Here is a 12,108-nt window from a genome sequence, read left to right on the forward strand (position 1 = left end):
TTTTAAATACCTAATTTTACTTTTATATTTGCCCATTTGCATTACATTCAGCTTCCATAAAACTTATAAAATTTTTATGTTTATTTCTGTCTAATATAAATACTCTTTTTTAGATATAAATAACAAAAACAACTTTTTTATTAAAATTTAGTACCTTGGGAAGATATTATCTATGTGTTAATAGAACAATACATAAAGGAAATTATGTTACGATTTTATACAATGAAAATATGTAAAAAAATATTAGCAGGTGTAATTATTAAATTGATCCCGAACCCAAAACTGTAGTTAATTTTTTTGTCATTTAGTGTTTAATTCATGTCAATTGGTTCATTAATAAAAAAAAATATGATCATTTAAATAATCACGGCGAACATTTGCTAAGGCATTCATGTACAAGGTGTAATCGTTCAGTGTGCACAGGCGATTTTTTTTTGTAAGTATTACAGATAACAAAAAACTTTAAACTGATATCGAAAGTACTAAACCTAATAATGGCCGTAATCATTTTTTTTAAATAAATCGAGAAATATAAAAAAAAATATCTTTAAACCTTCCCATACATTAAGTACATAATATGAAATATGAATATCCCATATACATTTAATATGAAAGATTTTAGCTTTCTTTTTCTTTTTTTGGTTGTCTGCTTTAATTACTTCGCAAATTTGAAGTGCCACGCTCTTTCCGGACATTTTCACGCATTTTCCGGATATTTTCCGGGCATTTTATGGGCATCTCTCAGGCATTTTCCGGGGATTTTCCAGGCATTTTCCACGCTTTTTCCGGATATTTTCCAGACATTTCCCTGGCATTTTCCGGAGATTTTTCAGGCATTTTCCACGCTTTTCCCGAACATTTTCACGCATTTTCCGGATATTTTCCGGGTATTTCCCGGACATTTTCACACATTTTCCGGGGGATTTTCCAGATATTTTACAGGCATTTTCCGGGGATATCCGGAAAATGCCCTGGATTTCCGGAAAGTACTTAAGTTTTTTAGCTTAGATTAGTAATAAATTCTATTGACAATTCTATGAATTGTTTATGGTAGTACGTGTTTACTAAATAATTGTTTGTAAAGTAGTAACTGTGGGGTGCGTGATAATGGATAGGTATTAATTACACTAGGTACAGTACCTTTTGTGATGCACAAATAACCACACACTCACAGTTTTAACGTTTATTACTCCACATAGAAGGAGAGAGACAATTATCAGATACAAGCAACACTTTGGACATGAAAATACAAGAACAAAAAAGACACTGACTAGATGCGCATTCGGTAACTAAGATCGAACTGTTAGTTTTAAATTGTTAAGAAACTTGAATGCAAAATATTACGATCTACCCGCTGGATCCGTGATAATTTAGTCGCGGCACGCATACTACGCAAATACCGCGACTATGTCATAAAATAATAAATATTATAATTATTTTGTATGAGTGTAATGTATGTCTGTATTTCTTGTGATTTTGTGTAATGAATGTTTGTGTTATAATTAAATACGAATATAAATATGAAATAAAATATTTAAATACTTGTTGTGTGTAATAAATACGTATGATAAAATACATACACTAAAATATTGTGTGTTAGCCACATCACTCCCCTCCAGAGACCGGGTTAAGGGCGATAAAAGTCTGGGAAGTGAACTCTCCTCCCAGAGCGAGTGGTATATGCCACGGGAGCACTGGGAAGAGGTAGGGGAGGACTGGGAGGTGGAAGAGCGGGAGAAGGAAGGTTTTCAGGAGAAGACGACAGTAAATAGGCTGGCTTCAGGCGGTCTATGCTTACCGTCGTTGACTTTCCTTTTAATTTAATTTTGAAGAATTTGTGATCTCTTGAAATGACCTCGTATGGTCCTGAATATGCGGGTTGTAAGGAGCCACGCAGTGCGTCTTCCCTAAGGAATACGTGACTACATGTGGCTAAATCTTTGTAGATAAATATTTTTTCTTGCCATGATGCTGAGTTGGTACAGGACGAATATTCCGGGCAAAATTCGTCAACCGAGCTGATAAGTCAGTGATATCGGTAGTGTAAGACGATGTGTCGTGACCAAAAAATTCACCTGGTAGGCGAAGTGGTTCACCGAAAACCAGCTCAGCTGAGGAAGAGTGCAGATCCTCTTTTACAGCACTTCTTATGCCGAGGAGCACGAGAGGTAGTGTTTCTACCCAGTTTGCGTCAGCGTGACAGATAATTGCAGCTTTCAATTGTCTGTGGAAGCGCTCCACCAAGCCGTTGCACTGCGGGTGATATGCCGTTGTCTTACGGTGATCGAAGCCGATAGACTTAGCGAGCCGCTGGAATAGGGCCGATTGAAATTGTGCACCGCGGTCAGTAACGACGTCGGTTGGACAACCATAGCGGGCTACCCAGCAGGACACAAAAGCTTTCGCGACGGTTTCTGCGGTGATGTCGGTAAGTGGTACAGCTTCCGGCCATCGCGTGAAGCGATCGACGGCTGTTAGGCAATACCGATAATCACCGCAAGGTGGTAAAGGGCCGATTAGGTCTATATGGACATGTTTGAATCGCGCTGAATATCAGGAAGTCATCGAGATACGGATAACAGAAATCTAGGCCTCGTGTCAATTCATCGACAAATCTCTGAAAAGTTTGACCTGCGTTGCGAAGTCCGAAGGTCATGAAAGGAAATTCGTACAAACCGAAGGGTGTGGTGATTGCCGTCTTCGGGATATCGCCTTCAGAAACAGGAATCTGATTGTACGCCTTAACTAAATCGATGACAGAAAATATAGTACAACCAGACAGACAGTGTGAAAAGTCCTGTATGTGCCTGATTGGATACTTATCTGGTATCGTTCTTGCGTTGAGAAGTCTGTAGTCACCGCATGGACGCCATCCATTGTCCTTCTTCGATGCAAGGTGAAGCGGAGACGACCACGGGCTGTCAGATGGACGGGCTGTTCCGTTGGCTATCATAGCCTCAAATTCCTGCTTTGCTATTTTGAGTTTGTCAGGAGCCAAGCGTCTAGGGGAACAGGAAACGGGAGGGCCAGGGGTTGTGCGAATGTGGTGTGTAGTGTTGTGTTTGACAATACCTGGAGTACCAGCGGGGCGTGTTAATTCTGGGTATTGCGCTAAAATTTTATGATAATTACTATCACCACCAGTTACAACCTTAACACTAGAAATATTACAATTAATCATATTACAATTTATTGCTGAGCTGCTGACATTGGTTAAGCCATCGATCAATTGTTTTTTACTTACATCAACAATAATTCGGTAGTGTGAAAGAAAATCTACACCAATAATAGCTTTAGTGACGTCGGCTACAACAAAACGCCATGGAAAAACGCGACGTAAGCCTAAGTTAAGGTTTAATTGAATGTAACCGTAAGTATCGATGACGGAACCATTGGCAGCACACAGTTGGTAATTAGTTTTACATCGTTTTTCAGACACAGCAGTTATAGGGAAAACGCAAATATCACTACCGGTATCTATTAGATATTCAACATTTAGAGTGGGGTCCGTAATGAAAAGACGACTTGGGGAATTGGGGCAGTCGCTGGTCGCCATCACTGACTGCCGTGTGCATTTCCCGATGCCTTGAAGTCGCATGGCTTAATGCATCTGTTAGCCTTTGTGCCATGTTTATTATGATACCAGCAGATAGGGTAACGCCGGTAATTAGAGTGGGATCGTCGAGAAGAAGACCGTGGGCGATGGTGTGGAGAGGGACCTCTGCGCTCGCGAGGGCGGGACCGGGAACTGCTTACTTGAGCGGACAGCGCGCTCACCTGGCGCGTCAGCTCCGCCACCTGGCGTGCCAGCTCGTCCATAGGTGATGTAGATGAAGATGCCGCCGCAACATGAGCGGTAGGGGCCGCGATGTCATTCACGCGATCAGCTAACTCAGCCAGAGCGTCCAGGGACAGCGTAGGTTGTGACGCCACGATCGGCTGCAATCCAGCAGGTAACCGGCTGGTCCAGATTGTTTTCAAAAAATCTTCTGGGATTTCGGGACCAGCCAGGTGCTGCAAATGCCGTAGAAATTGGGATGGCTTGCGTAGTCCCAGCTGCTCGTGCATCAACAGCTGTTTCACTTTATTTTCTCTGGATACGGACAATCTTTTAATTAATTCTGATTTTAATTTATTATAATCAGCGGGGCCGGTAAGGATGTCTTCGACCTCGGCCGCATACTGCCGGTCCAATGTGGCCAATATGTGATAAAATTTTGTAGTATTGTCAGTTATGTTCATTATAGCGAATTGTCCTTCAACTTGTGCAAACCATATTGCGGGTTTTTCTGGCCAGAAAGGTGGGATCCGTAAATTAACGGATGGTTGCTGGGCGGGCGACACGTGCGACGGTCGTTCCGCCATTTTGACGCACCTTCGCGCTTGAGTATTAACTCGATCAGCGTTGTCGGAATCGCTTGCACTAGACATAGTTTTTATTTAAATAGTGTTCAGAGGGGTCACCAATTTGTGGGGTGCGTGATAATGGATAGGTATTAATTACACTAGGTACAGTACCTTTTGTGATGCACAAATAACCACACACTCACAGTTTTAACGTTTATTACTCCACATAGAAGGAGAGAGACAATTATCAGATACAAGCAACACTTTGGACATGAAAATACAAGAACAAAAAAGACACTGACTAGATGCGCATTCGGTAACTAAGATCGAACTGTTAGTTTTAAATTGTTAAGAAACTTGAATGCAAAATATTACGATCTACCCGCTGGATCCGTGATAATTTAGTCGCGGCACGCATACTACGCAAATACCGCGACTATGTCATAAAATAATAAATATTATAATTATTTTGTATGAGTGTAATGTATGTCTGTATTTCTTGTGATTTTGTGTAATGAATGTTTGTGTTATAATTAAATACGAATATAAATATGAAATAAAATATTTAAATACTTGTTGTGTGTAATAAATACGTATGATAAAATACATACACTAAAATATTGTGTGTTAGCCACAGTAACTACTATGCAGTCGCTATTCCACGCGGACGAAGTCGCGGGCACAGCTAGTTACACTATGTAATTGGAATTCAGTTAGTACGGTGACGGCATGATACAGGTGTAGCTAAAATGCCTTTGACAAAAATGCTAATCTTATGCGATTGTAAGCAAACATCGTGGGCTCAATTTAACAAGCGATTACATTATTGCGTATATACGCCATCCATTTAAATATGACGTTTTATGGCATACTATAAATTGTCACCGTCGGTATATTTTCCTAATAGACCTATCGAATTCGAGAAAGTTTTCACAATAGACACAGTAGAAACTAGAAACTGTGTTTTTGAGTTATTTATAGATGGCTATTCTCGATGAAGTATAGTGTTCCTCGCTTTCAAAATTTTATTCTTAAAAGTAAACAATGTTATATAATGATTATGCATAACAACCTAGTGAAAAATATCTTCTCTTAAATGTGGAAAACGTTTAATATGTACATTATATTGGACTTGTAATGCCAACCCATCTTGGCGCTAGTATAGCCATTATTCTTTTATGTCTTTTAATCTAATCGCATTTTACTCCTTTAGCTGTTGATGATCACGCATCACTGTGCAGTTTATATGATTACTCGGGCAGCCACAATTTTATTAACCATTAAAGTTACAACCGACAATATAATAAACCGCATCACTATTCGGTTAAAACAGCTCAAATAAGTTCACTGAGCTTTTCATTATTGTGTACATTTTCTTATTATTTAACAAACAAAATAATTACCATTAAATTTTTAATGAAAGTAGATATTATAAACTATATTTATATATAAGTTAATGTAATAAACATATTAAACAACTATACCCAGGGAGCACTAGAATGTCGCGATGAAAGTTTTTAAAGAGCTAACCTAAGCTCAGAAGAAGCTCTCAGACCTCTTTATAAAAGATCCCGGAGCAAAAAACACTTCAAGATGTCGTTGTCCCAACAAGCTTGTGAATAAAGAAAATCTTGTTTGAATAACTTTAACCAACATTTTTATCAGGTACCTGTGTCTAGGTATTCCGTCATGCATTCCTTAACAATACATGGAACAAATATTGCACCCAAAACTTTTTAACCCCGAATCTAATGTATAGACTGTCTGCTATGCAGTACCGTTACAGCACCTATTATAATTATTAATTACGATTGTTAGAGCAAAATTAAAATAATTATTGAGAGAGTTCAATCATTACCACCAACACAGTTCCATTCTATTCAAAGCACGTAACACGTATACGGATAGTATTTCATAGCCTACAATCATCGGGGGGCAAAAGCTCGTATATAGTGAAGTTCTAGGCCTCACCGCAAACCGCAGACAAGACAACAAAGAACTTTAATAGCGGAACCAGATGCGTTCTAACAGCAGATTGATGCGGGTCAAATAGACGATTTATTAAACCATTTTTAAATGAGCAAAGGAAAATCTCACCGACTTTGTTGCACAAATTATCTCGAATCAAATTTCTGTCACTATTGAACCCAAATTCAAAATACTAATTACTCTGTCACCGTCTTTACCAGACCCACAAATTGGCGAAATTATGGCATTACCCCTAACATAATAGGATACGAAAGGATCGTTGCATACATGTTGAATATTAATGTAACTGTCACCGAGCAACGAGTGCATAACACGTAATTGCCGGCAATAAATATCGTGTCAAATTAGATTACTTCTTAGAATACTAAACGAACCATGTAGCTAAAGAATGCACTCTTCCTATAAATCCCGGCGATGTGTAATGAAACTTGCAAGTCATAAAAAGCTCAATGGATTTGTAAATGGCATTATAGATGTAATTAAAGAGAGCGTAATTGCGGCGTCGGAGACGGACCAATTAGAAATCTTACATTTTTCTAGACTTCTCAGGAATTTTAAGTAATTTAACGTTTAATTGAGAGTGCGAACATCAATGTTTTCACAGACATCAAGGAACTGAACATCTATTATAACATAGATAGCTTTTCCGTCAGAATCAATTGCCAATTAGTGTTGCCCAAATTCAGTCTTGGTCTTGCAGTCTTGGTCTTGCGTCTTGCGTTTTTGCAAGACCAAGACCAAGAACAAGACCGCGTATTTTTAGCAAGACCAAGACCAAGACTGACCGTGCAAGACTTGAGCAAGAACAAGACATAGCCTGCAAGACTCTTGCGTCTTGCAGCTAGGACTTAGCGCTATTTCACTGAGTAGTTAGGTGTAACAGTTCGGTGTATAACTAGGTAGGTACGCTTAGGAATTCTATGAGACGCAAAAAACTGTATCAAAGAATATGAAAAACTGGACCTATGCGCATTACTAGTTATTTATTAATCTGCTTGATCTTTACTATGGCTATGTTAATTCAAGCTCACAATGTTCCAATTCTAATACGTTTTTCTAAGATTTAAAGTAAACTTTAATAAATAGTAATAGACTAATAGGTAATTGCAAGACTTGCAAGACTTGCAAGACTCTTGCTGCAAGACCAAGACCAAGACCAAGACTGGGAGCGCAAGACCAAGACCAAGACCAAGACTAGGTGTATTGGCGCAAGACCAAGACCAAGACCAAGACCAGATGTATTGGCGCAAGACCAAGACCAAGACTGGCTAAGTCTCGTCTTGTTCTTGCATTTGGGCAACACTATTGCCAATGTATACCATGTAAACCAATGCACATAGAGAAAAATACAACAAAATATAAAGACAGTTCTCCTGAATTCTCCGATACCTTATGTTTATCATTGTTAAATACTTACTATTGGAGGTAAAAAATGTAAATCATAATAATGTAGTAGTGGTCTTGCAACGTATAATTTTGTCATATCTCGAGACATGTCGATATTGTAATTTCGCTATAATAACATTATCGAAAAGCATCGATCATGTCGTGACACATGTTAATAGACAAGCTTTAAACTATATAATTTATACTTTCCTGTTGATTCGCGCAATATCACAAAAATTGATAATAAATGTAGTTTCTAGCATATGGTGGCTATTACTGAGAGAACGTCTTATTAAACAACCAAGTTAAAGATAATAATTCTCGTATCATCACCTTTTTTTGTCGTTTGCTTCCTATGCGTTAATAAAACGGACAGATATTATATTCTTGCTGTAATTTCATATAAATTCGTTTTTATATAGTTTTTATACTATTTACAAAATAATGACATAGCACACGCATATCGCAGTACGGAATTAATAAACGCGTAAATTCCCAAGATCAAAAACCGTCTAGATAAACACCTATTTGACCAACGTTAAGAACACCGACAATTTCGTAACACACATAAACTTCAACAACTTCAACACATAAACTTCAACACAACTAATTCAATGTTTTCAATCCATCAAAATAATTACACGAGTTTGTTAAAAACGGTATATTTATAATCCTAAGTCTGAGGCACGAAGCTGTATGCATATTTATTACATTGAAGTGCAATATCAATCGGGAAACATCTCAGTTTATAGCAGCCATAAAAACATGATATACTAACAGACGGCGAATATAAAGTGAGAAGTGGGTTATATTTCAAATAACCTGATGTAAACTTGCAAAATATACCACGAACTTACAAGCTTTCGTGTTAAGATATATAAGATACATATCGCGTTAATATTAGTATTGATAGATACTTTGGTTATTGGTATATTGCCTGCACGAATCGCGCGTATTGCAGGTAACATCGCCAAAAATTTCCAATAAAATTTATATGCTAAAGACATTATTAAAAAACAATGACAAGTCGGGCGTGTACGTTATAATTATTACGTTTTGAGTAACCTGAGGACCTAACCTATAAATATTATAACGTACACAACTTATTTACAACCTCGACAATTACACTACAAATACAGATTTATTGTACCAACCACTTGACTAAGATGTTTAAATGCATGTTTTAGTAATTTGTTTGTGCGCTAAACCTAATTAGAATGCATAATAGAGATAAGTGTAGGACGACAATAAAAGAACGCCGTTGATATTTATTCATAGATAATATGTAGTTTCTCAAGATAAATGGGCAAGGCCAGGCTCGAGCAAAACATTTTATCCTGCGAGTGACGTAATTTTGTGCAATTAGAATAGCTCGTTGAATACGATATAAAGCAAAATTTCAAATGACGAGAAATCTCGCGATACCGCTAGAGATACGATCGCTAATCTGGCGTCTATTGATACAAATGGCCCTCTAACGAGTGCTTTCAATTTGCTGCAATTCGATAAAATATTTGCGCTAAATTACTTTAAATGCTTATTGTTCGCGTAAAGAGTCTGCTGTAACAAATAAAGCCTTTACCTACATATTTCAGATGAGTCATACATATCATACAATTTGGCATGATTGCTTTTAGTGGAATCTAACATCTTATTTCAGTGTAAACAACACGGCGGTTGAACGTAAAGCGCCTGGGGAAAAGCTTTCGATTGATTGAAATATATGCTTCTTTCGTTTCAGATGTAAAGGAAAAGTGCATCTCATTTTAAATAGTATGTTTAAATTATATTGAAGACTAGCTTTCCGCCCGCAGCTTCACCCGCGTTTTCAAAGAAAAATCCGCATAGTTCCCGTTCCCGTGGGATTTACGGGATAAAACCTACTATAGCCTATATTACTCGTGGATAATGTAGCTTTCGAATCGTGAAAGAATTTTTAAAATCGGTCCAGCAGTTTATGAGCCTATTCATTACAATCAAACAAACAAACAAAGTTTTCCTCTTTATAATATTAGTGTAGACTGTAGACTAATCGACATCTAAAAACTCGAACGTATAACATTATAGTCTAACATAATATGTTTTGTTCCAACAACAGTCTCAAAGTCGGCCATCCAACATACGACTGTACGCCTCTAAGCACCCAATTATAAACGAAAATTGATCTTTATAGTTTAGCATAGTTGTAAAGCTAGGATCGTTTAGTTAAATTGATTTATCGTAGATTGGTCATTCACACGGGCCAGACATTCTTCGTCAAATAGCTCCAGACAGGCCGTATATCATTCTGGATTATGGCTTATTCGCAGCAGCCAATATCCAGTCCCCTAAACTTTTAACCCTAGATTACTAACCTTCGTCGATTCGACGACGCGTCACCAAAAAAATCGCGATAACTTTTACGCGCGCGACCGTATGGTTTTCTAATTTCAGCTAATCTCAACCGACCCGTTGCGCTTGCGATGGACGGTAGTGTTTTTTGCGAGGAAGGCCCACACGTGCTGTTCTAGAAACCATGGCTCGTCACATCGACGAAGGTTAGTAGTAACGTGACTTTTTGTACTATTTAGTTAAGTTAAAATTACGTTATTTTCTTTTATAATGGTGCCTATTATTTTATTTTTTAGATAAGATTCATTTTTTATTATTAGAAGTCAAAAGCAATGAGGTAAATTCATCTGCGAGAGAGCCTGAAGACCACATTAAGGCTGATCCAGTGCATGAAATGGAGGATGATGATGAAGTTTCTATTGTAAATGAAGAGCAATTTCCAGATCAAGATTATGAGGCAAGTAGTAATACATCTCCGCAACGTTCAATTGAAGACGCGACACCTAGCACTTCAGCTGACCCTAGCGATTTGATTATAAGACCATCGCGTCCCATTCTTCTTGGGAAAGATAAACACATATGGTCATCAGAACAGTCAAGGTCACAAAGCAGAAGACCTTCAAGGAACATAGATACATAAGACGTAGGCCTGTACACTTTTTTCTAGATATTTTAGATCCTCTTCAATGCTTTTCAGGTATAATTACTGATGACATTACTGATACTCTGCGGGACTCAATCACATAAATTTTAAACATGTCAGGAAGAAGTAATGTGAGTGTTATAAGTGAGACTGAGCAAAGTAATGCTCCACAGCACAATAAAGAAACATATGTGCTATATGTCCCTCCGTAAAGCAAAGGCAGACTAAAAATAGGTGCACTAAGTACAAAAAATCGTTGTGTGGGGAACACAAACTTTATGTGTGTCACAAATGTTTTAGTTCCTAAGCTATTGTCAAAATTATATTTTTAATTACTTTTTCCGATATTATTTTTGTAATTAATAGTTTATTTCAAGCAATTTGGTGCTATATTTTATATGTATGGAATTTTTCAAAAAATTAAAGAAAGTTCATAAAGCGTGTACACTATGATCTTATTTTGATGATTGTTTGAATTAAAATTTTGTTAAAATAAATATTTTAATATTTCTATACGTAGATTAATACATTTTCCATAAAATAAAAACATAACTACAAATATATTTTTTTAATTAAACCCCTAAATCCCCTCCAATAAACAGCGTAGTCGAAACGACGAAGGTTAGTATTAAACGTCGAAAAATAAGGTTAGTGTTTTAGGGTTAATTGGCTCGTTACGCACGCGTGCATTTGACATACATCGAATGCTAAAATTGAAATAAAACCATTTTCGGTTCCATAAATGGGGCCTATTGTTATTACTTATTGCTTATTTTATTACTTTGCATAACCTTTTGTCAATAAATACAAAATACATACTTATTTTGCATTTTTATATCATTTTTATAATATACATAATTATTATACGAGAGCTTAATTTTTACAAAACACACTTATATACTTTAAAAAAGTACACACAGATACTTTTTTATATTCAAATATACTATAATATAGCCAGAAAAAGCAAAGTCAGAAAGGTTACTAGTATTTAAAAAATCTATCAAGTCGTTAATTACCCATAAATGTATTTACTTACTCTGCAAAAGATAAAGCAACGCATAAATTATAACTTAAAACGTTTACCGATTAAAATAACGTCCGACTTGTCTTTTTAATTCTACAACATTACATTAAGGAATTAATGAAGCGTTTTGTTGATAATATTAATTTATAAATATTCATTAGGGCGTCGTTAATACGATAGTAAAACTGGAGTGTTGACAACTTACAAGTATGGTATGACCTCGGGTTATAATGAGCAGACAGATGCAAAGTTAATTTTTGCGGGAAAGAGCAAAGCCAGTGGCCGGGTCCCGACCAAAACCCACAAAACCAGTTGTCCCGCTGCTTGGCAATACACGCGTCGCGGTCATCGAAAATTGTAATTTGCTAATTGCTATGCAGCCAGCCTG

At 37.0% G+C, this 12,108-nt stretch overlaps 2 protein-coding genes across 2 annotated transcripts in view; one reads left to right on the forward strand and one right to left on the reverse strand.

The window, feature by feature from the left end:
• The window catches only part of LOC123692393, a 51,222-nt gene that overhangs the window by 18,933 nt on the left and 20,181 nt on the right, over positions 1-12,108 (reverse strand). The window lies entirely within an intron of this gene.
• On the forward strand, positions 10,062-10,697 carry LOC123692395. The gene is made up of 2 exons (XM_045637134.1): positions 10,062-10,259; positions 10,350-10,697. Exons 1-2 carry the CDS (start codon positions 10,238-10,240, stop codon positions 10,691-10,693), a joined length of 366 nt encoding a protein of 121 aa, XP_045493090.1. The 5' UTR covers positions 10,062-10,237; the 3' UTR covers positions 10,694-10,697.

This window comes from Colias croceus, chromosome 6 (genome assembly GCF_905220415.1).
Source record: "Colias croceus chromosome 6, ilColCroc2.1".
NCBI classification, from domain to species: Eukaryota; Metazoa; Arthropoda; class Insecta; order Lepidoptera; family Pieridae; genus Colias; species Colias croceus.